Source organism: Spermophilus citellus (assembly GCF_964194105.1).
Source record: "Spermophilus citellus genome assembly, chromosome: X".
Classification (NCBI taxonomy): Eukaryota; Metazoa; Chordata; class Mammalia; order Rodentia; family Sciuridae; genus Spermophilus; species Spermophilus citellus.
In genome coordinates, this window is record NC_138190.1 from 44,918,915 (window position 1) to 44,943,546 (window position 24,632).

General features: G+C 35.9%; 1 protein-coding gene across 2 annotated transcripts in view; it reads left to right on the plus strand.

The window, feature by feature from the left end:
* Nucleotides 1–23,512, plus strand: part of KANTR (KANTR integral membrane protein) — a 28,324-nt gene extending 4,812 nt beyond the window's left edge. Inside the window, exons 3-6 of one of the 2 annotated variants that reach the window (XM_081277535.1) lie at nucleotides 6,882–7,014; nucleotides 11,861–11,974; nucleotides 14,698–14,836; nucleotides 20,699–23,512. In XM_081277535.1, coding sequence (XP_081133661.1) covers nucleotides 21,503–21,733 — 231 coding nt within the window. In that variant the 5' untranslated portion in view covers nucleotides 6,882–7,014; nucleotides 11,861–11,974; nucleotides 14,698–14,836; nucleotides 20,699–21,502 and the 3' untranslated portion in view covers nucleotides 21,734–23,512. The remainder of the gene's footprint in view (nucleotides 1–6,881; nucleotides 7,015–11,860; nucleotides 11,975–14,697; nucleotides 14,837–20,698) is intronic. The other variant, XR_014020033.1, reaches the window with a different exon arrangement.
* The last annotated feature ends 1,120 nt before the right edge of the window (nucleotides 23,513–24,632 follow it).

Sequence of the window (24,632 nt, forward strand, 5' to 3'; positions counted from 1 at the left end):
TTCTAGCAATGTTATCTTTCTTCTTAGCAATACCTGTGACTGTGTTTTCTCCATGATTTCAATTTCTAACATCCTGCTATCTAACCAGTACTTCCTATCCTTCTAGCTCACTGCCTCTAGTCCCCCAATCCAGCAATCTTTCAACCCCACTGGGACCGAATGTTGTCACACTTTTGCTCCCATGTACCTTGTTTAATTAGGATAAATTCCATGGCTCACCATTAATTATAATTATTCTCTTGTATACGGCCTCATTTCCCTTGCCCCTCTCTTACTTCATCATACTTACCAGGCAAAACCCCATCCCTGGTTAAATCCAACTCTGCCTGTTCCCAAGCCATTCACTCTCCCACTTTCCAAGATGATGATTTCATACCTTCTTTCTCTTCAAAACTCCAACACAGCCTCTCCCATCATGTTCAGGCTTCCTATTTAACTGAAAAAGTAAAGGCATCAGAAGAAAACATCTGGGCTGCAACTGTGGCTCAGTGGCAGAGCAGTTGCCCCGCAAGTGCGAGGCACTGGGTTCCATCCTTGGCACCACATAAAAATGAAACAAATAAAGAAATGCTGTCCATCTACAACTACAAAAAAGAAATAAAAAAGAAGAAAACATCCACCAATTCCCACTATCACATCCAACCACCATATAGCATCTGTACTCACATGCTCTGCCTACTTCTCTATTATTTTGGATAATCTATTTATGCTGTCATCAAAATCCAGTTCTTTGGGCTAGGGGTATAGCTCAGTAGTAGAGCATGTGCTTTGCATGTATAAGGTCCTGGATTCAACCCCCAATGCACACCTTACACTTTGGCTCTAAATCTCACCCTCTCTTACCTACTTTAGGACATTGCTCTACCAATTTTCCCCTCTCTACAGGATCGCTCTCAGAGATTTATAACCTAATCAGTGGATTAATTCACTGAGATGGGTTAACTGGGTGGTAACTGTAGGCAGGTAGGGTATGGTTGGAGAAAGTATGTCACTGGGGGTGTGCCTTTGGGGTTTATATTTTGTCCCTGATAAATGTCTCCTCTGCTTCCTGGTTCCATGTTTTGAGCTACTTTCCTCTGCCAAGCTCTTCCACCATGATGATATTTTTGGGCCCAGAGCTATGGAGTTGGCCGACCTTGGACTAAACTCCTAAAACTGTGAGCCAAAATAATATTTTTCTCATATTAAAAAAATCACTCTCATTACCACATAGATTTTTTTATTGCTTCCTCCACAATTTTTCTCTTTTTTTTTTTCTTTTTTAAGCACTGAGAATCAAACCCAGGGCCTCATCTGTGCTAAGCATGTACTCTTCCACTGAGCTACACCCCAGCCCGTTTCTATCTTTTTGTTACAACTTTATTGAGATGTACATACCATAAAATTTACCCTTTTGAAGGTTACTGAACAGTGGTTTGTAGTATATGTATGGAGTTGTAAAATCATCACCATGATCAGTTTTAGAACATTTTCATCCCTCTTCCCTGCCAGAGAAGCTTTCTACTTATTAGCATTCATCCCTCATTACTTCCCTTCTTCCCAGCCCTAGGCCACTACTAATATACTTTCTATCTCTATAGATTTGCCTGTTCTAGACATTTCATATAAATGCAGTCATATAATATATTGGGTTTTATTTCTGGCTTCTTTCACTTAGCATAATGTTATTGAGGTTCATCCATGTTGTTGCATATATCATTTCTTTTTATTGCCAAATAATGCCATGTTTATTCATTGCTCAGTTGACAGACATTTTGATTGTTTTCATGTTTGTCTATTATGAATAATGTTTCTCTGAACATTCATGTGCAAGTTTTTGGGTGGATTTATGTTTTCTTTTCTCTTGGGTAGAAGAGATGTGTCTTATAGCAACTCTGTGTTTAACTTTTTAAGAAACTACCAAACTGCAAAAGTGGCTACACGTTTTACATTCCCAATAGCAATATATGAGGTTCTCCATTTCTCCACCTTCTCACCAACACTTTTTATTGTCTTTTATTATACCCATCCTAATGAGTATAAAGTAGAATTGCATTGTTTTGATTTTCATTCCCCTACTGACTAATTATTTTAAAATCCTGTTATATATTTTTGGCTATTTGTATATAATCTTTGAAGAAATATCTATTCAAATCTTTAGCTCATTTTCATTGGTATTGTTTCATTTTATGTTTGAGTTGTAAGAGTTCTTTGCATATCTTGTCCCTCATCAAATATATGAATTCCAAGTATTTTCTTCCATTCTGTGGGTTGTCTTTTCACTTTTTGGGTTGTGTCCTTTGATGCATAGAAGTTTCTAATTTTGGTGAAGTCCATTTTTTTTTTCATTTTTCACTTGTGCTTTTAGTATTATATCTAAGAAATCATTGTCTAACTCAAGGTCACAAAGATTTATTACTGTTTTCCTCTAGGAATTTTATAGTTCTAGCTCTTACGTTTATGTTGATGATCCATTTTGAGTTAATTTTTCTGGGTAGTATAATATAAGAGTCTGTCTTCGTCTGTTTTGTATTGCTACAATACAATATTTATAAAGAAAAGGGGCTTTATATTTTGTAATTGGATAATTTATAAAGAAAAGCCTGGGAAGTTCAAGGTTGAGGAACTGTGTCTGGTGAGGGCCTTCTTGCTGCATCATAACATGGCAAAAGTCATCACATGGTGAGAGAGTGAGGGTATGAATATTGAAGTCTCTTTTCCTTTTCTTATAAAGCCACTGATCCCGTCATGGGGCCTGACTTTCAGGACTTTATCTAACCCCAGTTACCTCTCAAAGACCTCACTATCAACATATGAACTTGAAGATTAAGTTACCAACACATAAACTTTGAGGGAACACATTCAAACCATCGCTTAGTCTACATTCACTCTTGTGATGTGACTATCTCGCTCTCAGCACTTTTTACTGATAAAAGTATTCTTTTCCTCACTGGATGATCTTTGCAACCTTGTAAAAAATCACTTGGCCATATATCACAAATATAAAGGGAAATTTCTGGTTTCTAAATTCTATTTCATTGATCTGTAGGTCTTTTACTATACCAGACCATAATGTCTTATTTACTATAGCTATATAGAACATTTTGAAATAAGGAAGTAGGACTTCTTTAACATTGTTTTTCTTTTTCAAGATAGTTTTGGCTCTGCTAAGGCACTTTTATTTTTCCATATGAATTTTAGGATTATCTTATCAATTTCTTTTTTAAAAAGACTGTAATTTCAATAGGGATTGTGCAGAATTTATATATCTGTGTGGGGAGTGTTGCCATTTAACAATATTCTCTTCTACTATATAAACATGGCATATCCTCTGTTTATTTAGAACTTCTTTAATTTCTTTCAGGAGTGTTATGTAGTTTTCATCATATAAGTTATGTACTTCTTTTGTTAAGTTATTACTAGGCATTGTATTCTTTTTGAGGCTATTATAAATAGGATTTTTTTCTTTTTTTCACTTTATGATTGCTTATTGCTAATGTATAGAAATACGTTTGATTTTTGTTTATTGTTCTATCATACATTGCTTAAAATGATTATTAGTTCAAATAATTATTTAGTGTATTCCTTAGGTTTTTTTACATATATAAAATCATGTAATTCTCACAAATTTGTGGAAACTCAGTAGTTCATCTCATAGAAGAATGGTGTGGAATAGTTGTCCTTGGACATTGGAAAGGGGAGTGGGGATAGGGGCTGGAAATTAGTTTAATAAAGGGCACTATAACACAGAGAGGAGGAATTAGTTATGATTTTCTATAGCACAGTAACAACTATTGGTTAAAAAATATATGGTATAATTCAAAATAACTAGAAGAGTATGGGGGTCAGGTGCATGCCTATAATACCAGCGACTCAGGAGGCTGAGGCAGGAGGTTTGCAAGTTTGAGGCCAGCCTCAGTAACTCAGCCCTAAGCCACTTAGTGAGATCCTGTCTCTAAATAAAAAATAAAAAGGGCTGGGGATGTGGCTCTGGGTTTCAGCACCTCTTGGGTTCAATCCCTGATACAACAACAACAACAACAACAACAACAACAACAAAAAACTAGAAGAGTATAAAATTCACAACACATAAAAATGATTTTATAGAAATGCTTTGAAGAGATGGAAATGCTTACTACGCTGATTTGGTTATTTTACTTTGTGAACATGTATTGAATTACCATAGTATACCCCATAAAGATGTATAAATATTATGTCTCAATAAAAAGGTGTCATTTGTAAATATATATGGTCTTAATTTTTCCTTTCCTAAATAGATACCAAGTTTTTCCTTGACTAATTGCCCTGGTTAGACATTTTATTACAATTTTAAAAATATGTTTTAGTTGTTGAGGAACCTTTACTTTTAGATTTATTTGTTTATCTGTGGTGCTGAGAATTGAATCCAGTTCCTTATATATACTAGGCAAGCACTCTACCACTGTCTTGCTTCTGATCTTAGGGGGGAAATATTGAGTCTTTCTCCTTTTCATATGATGTTAGCTGTGTGTCCTATGTTGATACCCTTTATCAGGTTGAGAAAGTTTCCTTCTATTCCTAATTTGTTGCATGTGTGTTGGATTTTGTCAAATGTTTTTTCTGCAGCTATTAAAATGATCATGTATTTTATGCTTTATTTATATGGTATATTACATTAATTTTAAGATAAAAGCCCACCTGATCATGTTATATACAATTTTTATATGCTACTAGATTTGTTTTGCTAGTACTTTGTTGAGATTTTTACATCTATGTTCATAAAGGATATTATAAGGGATATTGGTCTATAGTTTTCTTATCATACAACCTACATGTATGATAGGTTGCATAGAATGATTTAGAAATTGTTTCATCCTCCTTTGTTTTTGGAATGGGTCTGTGAAGGATTGTTATTCACTTCATGTATGTCTTTTTTTTTTATACTGGAGATTGAACCCAGGGGTCCCTAACTACTGTGTACACTCCAGCCCCTTTTTATTTTTTATTTTAAGACAGGATCTCACTAAGTTGCTTAGGGCCTTGCTAAGTTGCCGAGATTGGTCTCAAGTCGCTGGTATCATACATATGTTCCAAGGTGCCTGACTTCCTATATGTCTTACATTGTTTGTGTTCATCTGTTCCCCAATTCCTCTCTTCTTTTGTGTTAAATAGATACTGTCTACTGTAAATTTTTAATTCCCCTTTTTAAAAAACTATTTTTAGTTGTGGATGAATATAACAACTTTATTTATTTATTAAATTTTTTATAGTAGATGGACATAATACCTTTATTTTATTTTTATGTGGTGCCAAGGCTTGAACCCAGTGCCTCACCCATGCTAGGCAAGCACTCTACCAACTGAGTTATAACCTCAGCCCTATTTATTTATTTTTATGTGGTGCTGAGGATCAAACCCAATGCCTCACATGTGCTAGGCAAGCACTCTATCATTGAGCCACAACCCCAGCCCTTAATTCCCTTTTTAACTGTATTTTTAGCTCAGATTTTACTGATCACCATGAGTATTACAATTAACATGATAACTTGTAAAAATCTACTTTTGATTAATAATAACTCAATTCAAATAGTATATAAAAACTTTGTGGGGCTGTGGTTGTGGCTCAGTGGTAGAATGCTTGCCTAGCAGACGTGAGGTACTGGGTTTGATCCTCAGCACCACATAAAAATGAAATAAAGATGTTGTGTCCACCTGTAACTAAAAAATAAACATTTAAAAAAAAAACTTTGTTTCAGTGTACCACTTTTCCTTCCCACCTCTATTGCATTATTGTCCTAAAAATCATCTTTTTATACATTATAAGCCAAATCAACAATTTTATTATTTTCATTTAAATAGCTATTTATTAATTTATTTTTATGTCTAAGTCCCCAGTACTTGGGATTGAACCTACAGGTGCTCTACCATTGAGCTACATCCCAGATCCTTCAAAATATTTATTGAGGGTCTCATCAAGTTGCCTAGGCTGGTTTTGAACTTGCAGTCCTCCTACCCCTGCCTCCTGAGTTGCTGGGATTACAAACATTCACCACCTTACCTGGCTATGCAGTTGTCTTTTAAGATAGAAAGGAAAATAAAAGTTACAAACAAAAATAATTTCTTTTGTAATACTGTATAGTTACCTTCAAGTTAACAGTTAGCCAATTTTTTTTTTTTTTTTTTGGTACCAGGGATTGAACCCTTAACCACTGACCCACATCTCCATCCACAGCCATATATATATATACATACATACATATACATATACACATATACACACACACATACATATATATTTTAAGTTTTTTAGTTATAGGTAGACACAATATCTTTATTTTATTTTTATGTGGTAGCTGAGGATCGAACCCAGTACCTCATGCATGCTAGGCGAGCACTTCTACCTCTGAGCCACAACCCCAGCCCCACTTTTTTATATTTTATCTAGAGACAGGATCTTTCTAAGTTGCTTAGAGCCTCACTAAATTGCTGAAGCTGGCTTTGAACTCGAAATCATCCTGCCTCAGCCTCCTGAGCCACAGGTATTATAGGTGTGTTCACCACCATACCCTGCATATTTAGTCAACTTTAATTTCAACCTGAAAGTCTATCTTTCTTTCTTTCTTTTTCTTTTTTCTTTCTTTCTTTTTTTTTTTTTTTTTTGTACCAGGGAATGAACCCAGGGACGCTTTACCACTGAGCCACATCTCCATCCCTTTTTTTTGTATTTTATTTAGAGACAAGGTCTCCCTGAATTGCTGAGGCTGGCTTTGAACTTGGGATCCTCCTGCTTCAGCCTCCCAAGCCTCTGGGATTACAGCTGTGTGTCACCATGCCCAGTTCTGACAGTGTTTCTTGTAGAATAAGTTTTCTAGGAACAAATTCTCTCACTTTTTCTTTATCCTAACTTCTCCTTCTTTTTCAAAGGATAGCAATGCTGGGTAGAGAATTAATAGTTGACAGTCTTTTTGTTACATCATTTTGAAGATGTCATCACACCATCTTCTGACCTCCATGGTATCTGATGAGGAAACAAACTTATTGAAAGTCCCTTGTATGTGTAAGTCATTTTCTCTTACTTCTTTCAAGATTTTCTTTTATCTCTGACTTCCATCAGTCTCACCATGATATTTCTAGATATAAATCTCTTTGAGTTTTTTCTCTTTGAACTCCTTAAATGTGTAGATTAATATTTTTCATTAAATTTGGTAACTTTTACCCCTTTCTCTTCCTCTTCCTTTGGGACCCCATTATGTATGTGTTATATTTGATGGTGTCCCACAGGTTTGTGATGATCCATTTCTCTTTCCTTTTATCTTTCAGATTCTTAGAATGGATAATTTCTATTAACCTATTATTAGGTTTACCCTTTCTCCTCCCATCTCAAATCTCTCACTGAGTCCCTCTAGTGAAGTATTCATTTTGGATATTGTACTTTTCAATTTTATTATATTTTAAATTGTCACTTTATTGGTATTCCTCATTTGCTGAGATATTGTTCTAATACTTTAATTCTTTAGATATAGTTTTTATTTCATTGAAAATATTTATAATAGCTAAAGTCTTTGTCTTTTAAGTCCTAAACATGGGCCCTCTCAGGATCATATTTCATTGGCTGCCTTTTTTCCTGTGTGTCATACTTTCCTGTTTCTTTGTGTGTCTCGTAATTTCTTTTTTGTCAAAAATTGGGCATTGTAGGGCTGGGGATGTGGCTCAAGCGGTAGCGCGCTCGCCTGGCATGCGTGCGGCCTGGGTTCGATCCTCAGCACCACACACAAACGAAGATGTTGTGTCCGCCGAGAACTAAGAAAAAATAAATATTAAAATTCTCTCTCTCTCTCTCTCTCTCTCTCTCTCTCTCTCTCTCTGACTCTCTCTTTAAAAAAAAATTGGGCATTGTATATGGGCTTGGGCTGTGGCTCAGTGGCGGAGTGCTGGTCTAGCATGTGTGAGGCACTGGGTTCAATCCTTAGCATCACCTAAAAACAAATAAAATAGGGGCTGGGGCTGGGGCTCAGTGATAGAGCGCTCGCCTGGCACACGTAAGGCACTGGGTTTGATCCTCAGCAACACATAAAAATAAAATAAAGATATTGTGTCCGCATACAACTAAAAAAATATATGTATTAAAAAAGCAAATTAAAATAAAGGCATTCTGTTCATCTATAACTACAAATTTTTTTAAAAATTGGACATTGTAGATACTCTGCTTTAACACTTCTAGTATCACTCTTTCACTCTCAAGGTTGTGGGTTTTTTTTTCTTTTTCAATATTGGAGATTGAACCATGCAGGCACTTTCTATCACTGAGCTATAGCTCAGGCATTTTTAAAATTTTTTGAGGCAGTGTCTCACAGATTTGCCCAGGCTGGCCTCAAACTTGGAATCCTCCTGCCTTAGGCTCCCAAGTAGCTGGGATTAAAGGCATACACCACCACATCTGGTTACTACCCTTGAGGTTTTGTTGTTGTTTAAAACAATAACATTTTGCTAACTTGCTAACAACATCCTGCTAACTTGCCCAGGCCTCTAACTTGTGATCTTCTTCCTCAGACTCCTGAGTATATGAGATTACTGGTATACCACTATGCCCAGCTATTGTTCTTTTTTATTATTAAATTTATTTATATTTAGTTGACCAATAAAAATTATATATTTTGATCATTTGTTTCAAAATATACATGTACCGTGGAATAGCTAAATCAATTTAATTAATATATGCATTGCTTCACATACTTTTTTGTTGTTGAAAACCCTTACAAATTATTCTCTTAGCAATTTTCAAACCTACAATACATTATTATTAACTAAAGTTGATGCATTTCCTGCATCTATGGAGATGATCTTATGGTTTTTGTCCTTCTCTTTGTTAATATGGTGTGTCATCTTTGTAGATATGCATGTGTTGAGAATATCCTTGCATCCCTGGGATAAGTCCTACTTGATCATGGTTAGTGATCCATTTAATGTACTATTAAAATTGGTTTGATAATATTTTGAGTAGTATTTTTTCATCTATTTTCTTCAAGATATCAGCCTATAATTGTCATTTCTTGTAATGTCCTTATCTGATTTTGGTATCAAGACAATGCTGGCCTCAAAATGAGTTTGGATATACTCCTTCTTCAGTTTGGAAGAGCCTGAAAAGGATTGGTATTAGTTCTTTAAGTATTTGGTAGTATTCAGTAGTGAAGCCATTGGGTCCTGGGCTTTTCTTTGATGAGAGACTTTTTAAAAATTTTCTTTTTGGTACCGGAAATTGAACTCTGGGGTACTCGACCACTGAGGCACATCCCTGGCCCTATTTTGTATCTTATTTAGAGACAGGGTCTCATTGAGTTGCTTAGTGCCTCACAGTTGCTGAGGCTGCCTTTGAACTAGCAATTCTCCTGTCTCAGCCTCCCAAGCTGCTGGAATTACAGGAGTGCCACTGTGCCCCATTACAGAACTATTTTTTAATGGATTCAATCTCTTTACTCACTATTGGTTGGTTTAGAATTTCTATTTATTTATAATTCTTCCTTAACAGTTTGTATATGTCTAAGAATTTCTATGTTTCTTCTAGGTTATGTAATTTGTTGATGTACAGGTGTTCATATTAGTCTCCTATATCTGTTGTGATTCTATGGCATCAATTGTAATGTCTCATCTTTCATTTATGATTTTGTTTGGGATCTCTCTTTTTTCCTTAATCTAGCTAAATATTTGTTGATTTTGTTTATTTTTTAAAAAGAAGTACAACTCTTAATTTTGTTGATTTTTTTCTATTTTTTGTAGCTCTTTTTCATTTATTTATGCACATATATTTAATATTGCCTTCCTTCTATTAACTTTGGATTTAGTTTGCTCTTCTTTTTCTAGTTACTTGAGGTATAATGTTAGGCTGTTGGATATCTTTCTTCTTTTATCATGTAGATATTTATTGCAATTCACTTCCATCTTAGAAGTGCTTTTGCTGCACATCGTAAGTTTTGGTATGTTGTATGTCCATGTTCATTTTCCTCAAGATATTTTACATTTTCTCTTTTAATTTCTTCTTTGGCCCATTGGTTATTCAGGTGTATATTGTTTCATTTCCACATATTTGTGAATTTTCTGAAATTCTTTCTATTATTGATTTCTGTTTCATACCATTGTGGTTGGAAAAGGCATTTGATGATTTCAGTTTTTTAAAATTTATTAAGACTTGTTTTGTGGCCTAGCATATGATCTGTCTTGGAGAATGTTCCATGTGTGTTTGAAAAGAATGTGTATTCTGCTGCTGTTGGATAGAATATCCTGCATAAATCTGTTGGGTTCATTTGGTCTTATGTGTAGTTTAAGGCCAATGTATCCTTATTGGTTTTCTGTCTGGATGATCTGTTCAGATAGAAAGTGGCTTATCAGAGTCCCCTCTTATTACTGCATTACAGTTTGTCTCACTCTTCAGATCTGTTGATATATTTGCTTTGTATATTTAAGTGCTCCATTGTTGGGTACACATAATGTTTACCATGGTTATATCCTCCGGAGGAATTGGCCCTTTTATCATTATGTATTGACCTTCTTACCTCTTTTTATAGTTTTAAAGTCTATTTTATCAGACGAAATGTAGCTACCCCTACTCTCTTTTGGTTTCCATTCACATTTAATATCTTTTCATATATTTTCTCTTTCAGTCTATGTGTGTCATTAAAGGTAAACTGAGTCTCTTGTAGGCAGCACATAGTTGAGTCTTGTTTTATGGTCCATGCAGCCACTCTATGCCTTTGGATTGCAGAATTTAATCCATTTAAATCCGGGTAATTATTGGTAGGAAAGGACTTATTACTGTCATTTTGTTAATTGTTTTCTGGTTGTTTTGTAGATCTTTTGATCCTCTCTTCCTCACTTGCTGTCTTCCTGTGTGATTAGGTGATTTCTTCTAGTGGTATCCTTTGATGCATTATTTTTTGTAGTATCTCCTATAGGTTTTTGCTTTCTGGTTACCATGAGGCTTACATAAAATATATTTATAAGAGGCTATTTTAGACTGATAACAACTTCGATTGCATTAAGAAACTTCACAGGGCTGGGGTTGTGGCTCAGTGGTAGAACACTTACTCGCATACATGAGGCACTGGATTCAATTCCCAGTACCACATAAAAATAAAATAAAGGTATCATGTCCATCTACAACTAAAAATATATTTTAAAAACTGAAACTCCACACTTCTTGGTGAACACCTGTAATCCCAGTAACTCTGAGGCTGAGACAGGAGGATCACAGTTCAAGGCCAACCTTATCAATTTAGCGACTGAGCAACTTAATGAGACCCTGTGTCAAAACAAAAAATAAAAAATAAAAAAGGGTTGAGGATGTAGCTCAGTGGTAAAGACCCCAGAGCCAAAAGAAAAAGAAGAAAGAAAAAGAAACTTCACATTTATCTGATAGTTCAAACCTGTAATCCCAACTACATGGGAGGCTGAGGCAGGAGGATCACAAATTCAAGGCCAGCCTCAGCAATTCAGTGAAACCCTACCTCAAAATAAGAATAAAAATTTCTAAAATTAAAAAAAAAAACTTTAAAAGGTGGTGATGTGGCTCAGTGGAGGAGTGCCTTGGGTTTCAGTACTACAAAATAAGAAGAGGGAGAAGGAGAAAAAAAGAAGCTCCACACTTTCACTTCACCCCATCACACACGACATTTTATGTCTTTTGATCTCATGATTTACATCATTTTATATTGTGTTTCCATTAACACATTATGGTAGCTATCATTATTTTTAATAGTTTCCTCTCATTCTAAAGATGTCATGTACACACTTCCATTGTAGTATTAGAGTGTTCTGAATTTGACTGTGTACTTACTGTTACTGGTGAGTTTTATGATTTCTTTATGTTTTCATGTTACTAATTAATTAGCATCCTTTTCTTTCAACTTGAGGAATTCCCTTTTGCATTTCCTGTAAGACAAGTCTGGGTTATGAAATACCTCAACTTTTGTTCGTCTGGGAAAGTCTTACATTTCTTCTTCATTTTCAAAGGATAGTTTTGCCAGGTACAATATTCTTTGTTGACAGTTTTCTTCCTTCAGCGCATTAAAATATCATTCCACTCTTTACTGGCCTATAAGAATTCTGCTGAGGAATTTGATGCTAGCCTTATAACTCTCTTACATGTTATTTGCTTCTTTCTTTTCTGCTTTCAGGATCTTCTCTTTCTTCTTGACACCTGACAGTCCAATTATAATATGTCCTTTTGTAGCTATGTTTTTATTGAATCTGATTGGAGACCTTTGACCTTCCTATACAGAGATAGTTATATCTTTTTTAAAATTTAGAAAGTTTTCAGCTATTATTTCTTCTGATAAACTTTCTTTTCCTTTGTCTATCTCTTCTCTTTCATGAATTTCTATTCAAATATTTATTTGCTCCTTTGATGCTTCTCCATATACCCCATAAGCTTCTTCATTCTTTTTCTTTCTTTCTTTTTTTCTTTTAAACTGGGAATCTAACCCAGGGGTGCTTTACCATGAGCTACATCCTCAGCCTTTTTTTAATTTTTATTTTGAAATGGGGTCTTACTAAGTTGTGGAGGGTCTTACCAAGTTGCTGACACTGGCTTCAGATTTGGCAATCCTCCTTTCTCAGTCTCCCAAGTTGCTAGGATTACAGGTGTGCTGCCACCATGCCCAGCTTCTTCATTCCTTTTCATTATTTTTTCTCCTCAGTATATATTTTCAAATAACCTGCCTTCAAGTTTGTATGTTCTTTCTTCTGCTTGATCAGTTGTGCTATTAATGATCTGTTGCCTTTTTCTCTACATTCAATGTCTTTTTCAGCTCTATGATTTTTTATAATTACAACCTCTCTAATAATTTTCTCTTCTTGATTTTTTATTATTTTATTGCTATATTGGATTATTGTGTGTTTTCTTGGATTTCACTAAAACAATTATTTTGAATTATTTTTTCAGACAGTTCATATTTTTTTTTTAGATTTTGGTATTGGTGCTTTATTTTATTCCTCTAGTAGTAGTGTATTTTCTTGATTAATATTATTTGGGGGGGGTTACTGGCAATTTAACCCCAGAGTAATTTACCACTGATCTACATTCCCAGCCCTTTTTATTTTTTATTTTGAGACAGGGTCTTATTAAGTTGGTTAGGGCTTTTCTAAGTTGCGGAAGCTGGCCTTGAACTTGTGATCCTCCTGTCTCAGCCTCCCAGCTGCATGGATTATAGGCATACACCACTGCATCCAGCTCCCTGGTTATTTTTTATAATTATTACTGTACTTCAGTTTCTATGCATTTGAAGAGGTAGGGACTTATTCCAGAATTTGCAAAAGTGACACTGTCTGTAAAAGGCCTTTACTAGTCAGTGGGCTATGGGCAGGCTTGGTGCTGCAGTCCTTGGTCAGGCTATCCTAGTGTTTGAACTGGAGCCTGGATATAATGGGATTGACCTATTGATTGGATCTATGGGGGTGGGCCTGGAACCTGGGTCCACAAGGGCATTCCTGGAGTTTGTATTCTTGGGGTTAGCCTAAAATCTGGGTTCACAGGGTCTGACCTGGTACTGAGGTGAGCCATGAGCCTAAGTCTAGCCAGACTCTGGGATAGGCCTGGTCCCTGGATTCACTGGTTTTGCCTGAAGCCTGAGTCCAAAGGGGCTACCCTGGTACTGGGAAAGTCTGGAGCCTGAATCTATGGGGCAGGAGACTTGGGTCTTGGGTTCATGGGAGCTGGCCTGGAGCCTGGGTCTACAGAGGTGGTCCTGGAGCCTTGGTCTATAGGGGCTGGCCAAGCATTAATGTCTATTGGGGTGGGCCTTGATTCTGTGTTATAGCAGGCTTGGACTCTGGGTCCAGTGTAGCCTTAAGCCATAGGATCAGCCTGGAGCCTGGGTAGGCCTGGTGCTAGGGAAGGTGTGAAGCCTCGATCCAAAGGAGCCAGCCCTGCATTGGGCTCTACTGGGATGGACCTGAATTCCACATATGCTAGAACAAGCTTGGACTGTGGTTCTGCTTAAATGTAGAGCCACAGAACCAGCCTCCCATGGACAAGCCTAGAGCCTGTGTCTCCAGTTGCAAGCCTGCTACCTAAAGCCAGGGGGGCTGACCTCATGCTGAGGTAGGCCTGCAGCATGGGGTTATGTGGGCCAACCCTTCTGTGCTGGTCTGGAACCTGTGGTGGGTCTGGAGCCTGAGGCCATGGACGTTAGAGGTTAGCCTGGTCCAGGGTCTGGCCTGCAGGTTGGGTTGTCAGGGAGTAGCTGTAATGCTAGGGCTATGGAGGCTGGCCCAGTGCTAGGATGGGCCTAAAGCCTGGGGCCCAGGGCTACTGGGGAAGGACTGGCTATGGAGAAGGCCAATAGCCTGAGTATATGGGAGCTAGCCTGGAACTTGAGCCGTTTGTGAGCCTGGGGTCAGCCTGGTGCTTGGATAGGCCTACAGACTGAGTCTACCAGGTAGTCCTAGAGCCTGGAACTCTGGGGAATCTGTCCTGGTATCAGGGTTGGCCTTGGGTATCAGTCTGTAGGTACCGGCCTAGAATCTGGGACTATGGATGGTTACCTAGAACTGGGTTTTACTTGAATGGACCCAGTTTTGGTGTCCAAGACAAATTTCAGTTCTCAGTTCCCTCTTCTTTCCCCTCATGGTTAGCTATCTTTCTCTACACTGTGTTGTCTGAGTTTGTGGGAGGGGGTGAGTGGATAATTTGGAACTGTTCTTTTTGCCTTCTTCAATATGTCTTTTCTTATTTCTGTGCTACACCCAGGTGCTGTAATCTCTCACCTGGTTTCCTTAGCTCTAGTGAAGGTATTTTCATGCGTGGATAGTTCAAACTGATGTTTCTACGGGGGGACAAGTGCTGGAAAGCCCTATTCTGCCATCTTGCTGACGTCCGGACTCCCAAGGTTTGTTGTTGTTTTGCTTTAGCTTTTGTTGCTGTTGTGGTTGTGATTATTGTTCTTGGTGTCATGTATCTGTTTATTGACTTTCCTGGATTAATTCTGTAGATTCTGTATTCCCTACTTTATAATAAGTGGCCCCTGAGTTTTCTGCTAGCTTATATTTTTAAAGTTCTTGTTTTTATTTTTAAGCCTAGATTCCTAAGAGTCACACCAGTGTAAATATATATTGTTGGTCAGCCAATGATTGGTCAGAAGATCTCCTTCAATGCCTTGCCTGTATGTCTTACATCCTTTGCCGTGAAGATGTGTATAAGAAAACATAGTTTCAAATTTCAGCCATTTACACGACCATCTGAGCTTTCAACTTCTGCTTGTACAGAGCTTTACAGTCAACCAGAAGGAGGTGACTTAGATCCTCTTCTTTCCCAAGTTTTTCCCAGGTATACACATAACCTTTGAGTATATGCATAGCCCCTTAGATCCCTAGGAGTACAGTAAGTTCCCTATGGTTGCCTCATTCTCCAGAATTTCCTTTTAAATTCCCAAAGTAGTTAGATCTCTCTATTGTGTGGAATTTGGTTACATTTTGGCTTCTAAACCACTGAGCTGAAAGCTGGGAGAGAAAGGGAGAGAGTATGGGGAGTGTAGAAAGGGACTAGTCACCAGTAAAATGTCACAAAGCCTACTGTCTTACCAAGATTCAGTAATCTCTCTTGGATATATGATTTTCATTTCATTCTGTGGTTTTAGTTAATTGCCAGAGTTCTGACATTGATTTCAGTTAATTTGCCCATATTATCATTGTTTTAGAGGGAAAGTGAGTTCATCAAAGTCCCTCCTGTTGTTCTTATCTCAAAAGAACTTTTTAAACTCACTTCATCTCATATCCCCTTGAAATCATAACTTTATTTCTGAATTCCCCTAAGAGCGAAACTCTTCAAAAGAGTTTTTAAAAAAATATTTTTCTAGCTGTTTATAGACTTTTATTTTATTTCTTTATATGTGGTGCCGAGAATCAAACCCAGTGCCTCACACATGCCAGGCAAGCACACTACCGCTGAGCCACAACCCCAGCCCTTCAAATGAGTTTTTACTTCCTCTTACTCTTCTCTCTGTTTATTCATGTAAAACATATTAGATATGCTGGGCATGGTGGCACATGCCTGTAATCCTAGCCACTCAGAAAGTTGAGGCAGTAGGATTGCACGTAGGAGGCCAGCCTGGACAACTTAGTGAGACCCTGTCTCAAAATTAAAAATAAAAAAGTGCTAAAGATGTATCTCAGTGGTAGAACACCCTGGGATTCAATCCCCAGTACTGTAAACAAATGAATAAAATGTAGATATATGATAAAAGAATATATATTGTACATATGAGTTATAGTAGTATTATGAAAACTCAGGGACTCACTACCCCACCCAAGAACAGCATTAATGATAGCATCTACCCTTGTCATTTTCTATCTCATCTCCCTGTGTGTCCTTCCCATTAAAATTTCCCACTTTTTTAAGTTTTTTTTTTTTTTTTTTTTTTTTTTTTTTTTTTTTTGGTACTGAGGAATGAATCTGGAGTGTTAAACCACTGAGCTACATCCCCACCCCTTTTTATTTTTTATTTTGAAGCAGGGTCTTGCTAAGTTGCTAGGGCCTTGTTAAGTTACGAAGGCTGGTCTCAAACTTGCAATCCTCCTGCCTCAGACTCCCAAGTCATCCTTAAGTCTTGTGTTTAGCATTCCCTTGCTCTTTTTCATATATGAGGGTTTTTGTTTTTCATATTTGTGGATAAGCTTAACCAATACATTGTTTATTTGACTTAGTTGTGAGCTTTCTTAAAATGGTTTCATAGTGGGGTTGGGGATATGGGTCAGTGGTAGAGTGCTTGTCTAGCATACACAAGGCCCTGGGATCAATCCTCAGCACTGCCAAAAAAAAAAAAAAAAAAAAAAAGAAAGAAAGAAAGAAATCATTAAAGTAAAATGGTTTCATAGTGTATGTAGTTTTCTGTGACTTCCTTTTTCACTTAGTATCATGTTTCTGTGATTCATTTCTGTTGTTCCATATAGCTGTACTTTGTTCATTATCAATGTATCACATTTCTTAGGGTGGTCATAAAAAAAGTTATTTGCCCATTTATCTATTATGGACACTTGGGTCATTTCTAGTGCTGCTGTGAACATTCTTGTACAGGTCTCCTGCTTTACATGCATACCCATTTATCTATCCCTAGGAATGGAATTTCTGGCTAATAGGACATGTAAAAGTTCAGTTTGACAGGATTATGCCTGATGATACCAATTTACACTCCTTTTAGCAATCTACAAGAGACCCCATTGATCCATACCTTCATATACTTGATGTTGCCCCACTTATTTTTTGTCATTTTAGTGAGTATAAAATATTTCACTGTGGACTTAATTAGCATTTTCCCACTTATTGATGTAGTTGAGCATCTTTTCATGGTTATTGGAGACACGGTTACTTTTTTTGTTAAAAGACGATTGGTATCTTTTGTACCTTTAAATTTTTAACCATTTGTATTGATTTGTAGGATTTTTTTTTTTTTTTGGTACTAGAGATTGAACCCAAGGGTGCTTAACCATTGAGCCACATTCCCAACCCTTTTTAAAAATATTTTATTTAGAGATGGGGTCTCGCTAAGTTGCTTAGGGCCTCACTAAGTGGCTGAGGCTGGCTTTGAACTCAAAATCCACCTGCTTCAGCCTCTCAAGTCACTGGGATTACAGGCATGCACCATCATGTCTGGCAATTTGTAGGAAATCTTTATTTTAGATATTCATCGTTTATCATGTATATGTATCAATGTATCAAATATCTTCTTAAAGTTTGTGATTTTGTTCTTTTGTGTGTGTGTGGTACTGGTGATTGAACCCAGGGGTATTTTACCACTGAACTACATCTCTAGGCCTTATTATTTTGAGACAGCATCTCACTAAGTTGTTGATGCCGGCATCCAACTTGTGTTCTCTTGCTTCATCCTCCCAAGTCGCTGGGATTGCAGGTGGGTGCCTTTGCACCTAACAGCTTTTTTTCTTTATTATATCTTTGTATGACCAGAAATTCTTATTTTCTAGTTGAGTTGAATGAATCCATCTTTTCCCTTTTATAGCCAGCACTTTGTCTTGTCTTTCCTGACCAACAGTCATATTACGTACTCTTTGTTCTAATAAAGGTTTACCTTTTATATTTAAGTCCTGAATCCAACTGGAATTGATTTTTGTGTGGGTATAAGGTATGGAACTAGTTATTTTATTTTCTAAATGGATAAACTAATGATCTGAAGTGCCACTTCTTTCATACATCAAAGTTCTTTATCTCTATAGGTCTGTCTCTGGGCTTTCTTTGCTATTGACCAGATTTTTGTCCTCGAACCAGTACTGCACTACCTTAATTACTTAGCTCCCTTATAAATCTTGATATTTAATAGCACAAAATCTTCCCATCTTATTTTTCTTCAAGAGTATCATATATCCTTGGCACTTTTTATTTCAAACACTTCAGAATCAGTTTATCATGTTCTATATAAACTTTGGAATTGTGATGAATCTACAGATCAGTTTGAGGAAAATTTATAAGTTTATGATGTTGCGTCTTCTTAGCTATGAACAGAATATATCCCTCTATTTTAAATAAATTCTTGAATATCTTTTGTCTGAGCTTTGTAATTTTCTTCATAAGATCTTGCATATCTTAAATTAGATTTACCCCTTCTTACTTTATGAGTTTTCTGCTTTTATAAATGGGATATTTTTATTTAATATTATATCCATTTTTCAGGTATATGGAAATGAGTCAATTTTGTTGATTGATATTATTAGTGTTCATCTTACAAAGTTCTATTATTTTTAAGCAAGTTTTTAATTTTCAAGTAAGTTTAGATTTGTAGAAAAATAAGTAGAGAGATAGTATGGAGAGAGAGTTTCTATATACTCCTTACTATGGTACATTTATCAAACTAAGAAAGCAACATAGATATATTACTGTTAACTAAACATCAGGCTTTACGGATTTATCAGTTTTCCCATAAATATCTTTTTTGTTCTGTTCCAGAGTCTAATTCAAAATACCACATTGTATTTCATTTTTATATCTCCATAATGTTCTCTAGTCTATGACACTTTCTCAGTCTACCCTTGTTCTAGATGATTTTTAATAGTTTTGAAGATACTGTCCTTCGCATAGAATGTCCCTCAATTTAGAGTTGTCTCAAGTTTAAATGAGTACCACAGAGTTTAAATGTCCTTCTTATCCCACCATATCAGGGAGTATATAGTATTCACAGGATATCCCCTGGTGATGTGAACTTTGATCCCTTAGTTAAGGTGGTTTTGGTCAGGTTTCTCCATGGGAAAGTTGCTGTTTTTCCCTTTTAGCATTCTGTTCTTTGGGTGAATCTAGACTGCCTTCAAGGAGAGGAGGAGGAACTAAGCTCCAGTTTCTGAGGAGGGCATATCTATACATATTATTTGGAATTCTTTTGTAAAAATTTATCTCTTATCCTTTATTTTTCCAGTCACTTATTTATATCAGTATGATATTATGTATATTTATTTAATAATTTAACTTAATAACCCAATACTCTGTTCTTTGTTTTGTTGCTCAGTTTGTTCCAGCTTTACCCACTGAGGACTCTTTCAGGTCTGGCTTCTTTGATATGTCCTCATTCTTTGTTTTTGAGAACTTCCTTACTTTTTGGCACTACAAGGTGCATCAGATTCATGTTGTATTTTCCTATTCCAATCCTTCAATCAGCCATTTCTCCAAAGAGCTCTGGTTACTTTTAAATTGTCCATTCTTTTGTGTTTTATATGTTGACAGTTTATCAGCTATAAATAATGAAAACGTTTTTTTCCATTCTTTTTTTTTTGCCTTTTGTTTATTTTTCTTGTCTTATTGAGATGGCCAAGATATCCAGTACAGTAATGAATAGAAAAGGTGATAGTTGGCATCTCCATCTTATGTATTTTAGTGAAAACACTACTTTTTCCTATTAACAATGATATTTGCTGTAGGTTTCTATAGGTTTTATCAGGTTAGATAAATTCTATCCTATTGCTCTAAGAAGGTTTTTATTTTTTAAATCATGAAAGTGTATTAAGTTTTTTCATCAAATGTTTTCTTCTATTTCTTTAGATGATTATGGATTTTTCCTCCAATAATCTAAAAATCTGGCAAATGATATTTGTAGATTTCCTTCATTCTGGAACTTTGCAATTCTATTATAAACATAACTTGGTCATGATCTTTTCCTTTTTATACAACAGTGGATTTTGTTTGCTAATAGTTTAGTATTTTTGCATCTGTGTTTGTGAGTAAAATTGGTCCTTAATTTTCCTTTCTCTTGCTGTTCTGACTTGCTGTTGGCATTAAGATTCTTCTGGTATCATAAAATGAGCCAGAGTTCCTTCTTTTACAACATTTTGGAAGAATGTTTTTGGCCTAGTGTTTTCCTTTTGAATATTGAGTTACTATTAAACTTCTAAATTAAAATCTGTAGAAAATTTAATGAAAAACGTTTTGCTTCCATAAAATGTTTATTTTATATAAGCTACCTCCAAATCCAAACCAAGACTTTGTAACGACTGTTCAGAATTTGAAGAACACATAACCATCAACAACAACAACAAAAAGTCTTTTTTGTACCAGTAGGTGTTAAAATATTTAACACCATTTTTAAAGTGTTCAAAGGTGTTTAACAGTTGAAATTATATGTAACAGCTTTTCTTTTTCACTGATATATACATATATATAGTTAAATTTTCTTATGATAATATGAGTAGATTTCAAAGCCAGTTGATCTCTCTCTTATTTAACTATTGCAAAATAATGATGAAGCTCTTATTTGCAGAACATGCATCATTATTAGAATCATCACCCTGCAGCTAGCTTGGACATCATTAGAAGGGCAACAAACGGATAGAAGTATCTGATATTCGGGAAGACAGAGTTTCAGGGCTTCTACCTGGAGCTACACCCTCCAGAAGCCCCTGCTTGGCCACCCCGCACCCAGCCCCATCCTAACCAGTCACAACTTGGGCTCTGCATGGTGCTTCTTGGAAACTGCAACACAGACTCCTCCAGCAGCTCCACATGTCCCTTGTCCTCAAATGAGCAGAAGACTTCAGAAGCTGGCTACTGAAGAGGCTGTCCAAGTGGTAGATCACCTCCTTGGCCCTGCTTAGCACATTTACCACAGAGCAGTAACTGAAAGCTGGATGTTGCTTATTTGTGCTTACCACCTGCAGGGACTGCAGAGGGATTTGTCAGACCCCACTTCACTAAGGGCCACTCTCTAAGGATCTCCAGAGAAGGCTAGGATCTCCAGAGAGGTGGTCTTCCTAGGGTCTGCACTGCCTCAGGTCCTACCTGGCTACCTCTAGGGCTGAGGGAACCAGTATCTCTTTACCAGCCTGTAATCCATAAACCAACTGGAAAATTCTGCCTGCTGTTTTTGTTCTTTTGGTATGAAAGAGTTTTAATATACTGCTTCAGTTTCTTAAGTAGTTATAGGACTGTTGAGAATTTCTTTTTCTTCTTGAGTCAATTTTGGTAAAATAGTTTCCTAGGAATTTGTCCATTTTTGTCTACGTTTTTGAATTCATTAGCACACAGTTCCTTTATTTTTTTAATTCTCTGTATATAATCTGTAGCTATGTCTCCTTTTTCATTGCTAATATTGGTTATTTGTGCCTTCTCACTTTTTTTCTTGATCAATCTCACCAGAGGTTTGTCTATTTTATTAGTATTTTCAAAGAACCAGCTTTTGGCTTTGTTGCTTCTCTCTATTGTATCTTTGTTTTCTATTTCTTTAATTTCTGCTCTTATCTTTTTTGATCTCCTTCCTTCCACATTTTTTGGGTTTATTCTGTTATTCTTTTTCTGATTTCTTAAATTGCACATTTGAGCTCATTAATTTTCAATCTTTCTTGTTTACTAATTTGTGCATTTAAGGATGTGAATTTCCCTCCAAATACTGTTTTTCTACAAGTTCAGATATGTAGTATTTTCATTACTGTTCAGTTCTGAGTACATGAACATTTCCATCACCGTTACTTCTTTGATCCACGAGCTATAGAAGTGTGTTTTTAAATTCCTTAAATGTTTGGAGATTTAAAATTTTACCTCTTTGTTATTGAAATCTCTCTTAATTGCTTTATGATCAGATGATGTGGTCTGTGTGCTAACAACACTTTGAAATTTATTGAGACTTGTTTTATGACTTAAACAAGTATGCAATCAACAGTTTTTATTGTTTCCTGTGTGCTTTAAAAGAATGTGTGTTCTCCAGTTGTTGAATACAGAGTTCTACATATGTCTGTTATCAAGTTTGTTAACTATGTCGTTCAAGTATTATTTTTCTAAACTGATCCCTTTGGTCATGATCGATTAGTAATTGAAAAAGGCATGTTAGTATTGAATGATGATGGTGGATTTGTCAATTTCTCCTTGTGGTTCTCTCTCTTTTTTGTGGCTTATGTATTTTATTAGGAATATACAAATTAATAATTGTTATATATTTCTGGTAAATATGTAACACCCCTCTCTATTCCTAATAATGCATTTTTCCTCAGAGTCTACTTAATCTTGTATTAATGTAGCAGCACAAACATTTCGTCTTGTTAGGATTTGTGTGGCATATAATCTTCTATCCTTTTAGTGTGGAGCATTTTTGTGTCTTTATGTTTTAATTATATCTCTTGGAAACTACATATAGCTGGACATTTTTAAAAAAAATCAAAATTATTACCTCTGTCTTTTAATTGAATTTGTTTCTACCATCACACTTTCTTATTTCTGTTTTCTACCACCACTTTCTTTAATTGTTATTTTTTAAATGAATCAATTAATTTCTTTATTTTTGCGGTGCTGGGAGCCAAACCCAGAGTCTCACACATACCAGGCAAGCACTCCACCACTGAGGTACATCCCCTTTCCCTATCACTGCTTTTTGCATGCTTCATTTTCTCTTTTCTCACCTGCTCTTTTGGTTCTAAGATTTGTTTTCTTACTATATTTTCCCCTCCCTATTGCTTGGATTTCTTTTTCTACTTCTGTGGTTATCCTTGAAATTTTACCATGTGTGTTTAACTTAAACTTCTTTTAAAGTTGAACAGTATTTTAATCCCCTCTTGAAGAATGCAGGAAACTTGGAAACCTTCAATTTTAGTCATTACCCTTCTGACTACATACCATTATTTGCAAATATGTCAGTTTCTTCTTTTTTTTGTCTTAACCTCACGATTGTACGTCGTCATCCTCAGTATTATATTACATAGACAGTATTTGTTTGGACTTACATGCATCCATTCTTACATCTCAGACCATCCTTCTAGAATCATTTTCTTTCATTATGAATAGAATTTAAATGTTCTTTTAGCACAAGTCTCTTGGTGTTAAATTCTCCAAATATTTGTTATATGTAAATGACTTTAGTTTATTCTCATTCTTAAAAGATAGTTTTTTACAGTACTTGGAGAAAATATGATCTCGTCCTCTTTTAGGTTTGAAAAGTCTTCTTTGTTGCTGTTAAGAAGTACACTGTTGAGCTAGGAATGTAGCTCAGTGGTAGAGCACTTGCCTAGAATGTGCAAGACCCTGAGCTTAATCTCCAGCACTGCAAAAAAAAAAAAAAAAAAAAAAGGAAGAAGAAGAAGAAAAAGAAGCACACTAGCACACTATCAGTCATCTAAACATATTTAGGCATACATTTCTTTTCATGTGTTATACATACTTTGGAAATGTGTTTCATGGCTCAGTATATTCATGTTTTTTATAGTTTCTGGGAGATTCTCAATCATTATCTCTTCAAATGTTGTCTCTCTTTCATTCTATTTTTTTATTTCTCACAATCTAGCCATTCATATTTTGGACCTCCAATCTATCTTCCATATCTCATAATATCTCTTCAATATTTTCTGTCTTCTTGTATTTAATTTTGGGCAATTTCTTCAGATATATCCTTTAGATTTTTCTCTTCTGCTGTGTCTAATCTGCTATTCAATCTTTCCATTGAGATTTTATTTCAAAAATTATATTTTAATTTGTACAAGATCCATATACTTTACTTTGTAATTGCTTAGTCATCCCTTGTAGTCTCTTGTTGTTTGTTCACCTTTGTGATTATATCTGTTACTTCTTCAAATATTTTATACAATTTTCATTCAACTAGTAGTCACTGTTTGCATGAGTGTAGTACTGTAAATGTTGTTCATGTCTAAACCACCTAATACATTCTGATTACGTATTCTGTGTTGTATACCTTTTTGTTTTCCTAGGAGCTAATGTTTTGTTTTCTTTTGCCTTAAGTTTTAGTACCTTTTAGAAATTCTTCTCTGAATTATTTTTTAAATCCAAATCAGACATGTCCCTTTTCTGCTTGAAATTCTCCTGTGGATTCCACCTCCCTCAGAACAAGAGCCACAGCCCTTACCATGGCCCAAGTGTTCCTACACAATCTGGTTCCCCTTACCTTTCTGACTTCATCTCTTGTCACTCTCCTCATCACTCATTCTTCTTCAGCCACACTTGTCTTCTTTCTGCTCCTCAAGCATGCTAGGTAACCTCCCTCTGTAGGGCCCTTGTGCTTGCTATTCTCACTGCCTAGAACACCCCTCCTCCCAAATAATCTGATGACTTGCCCAAGTATTTCCATTATGTTCAAATGTCACCTCCCTAGAGAAGTATTTCATGATCAACATATATAAAACAGCCCCATTCACCTCCATTTTCTTTCTCCTTACATACTTTGTTATATCTTTCTACGAAGCACTGATCACCACCTG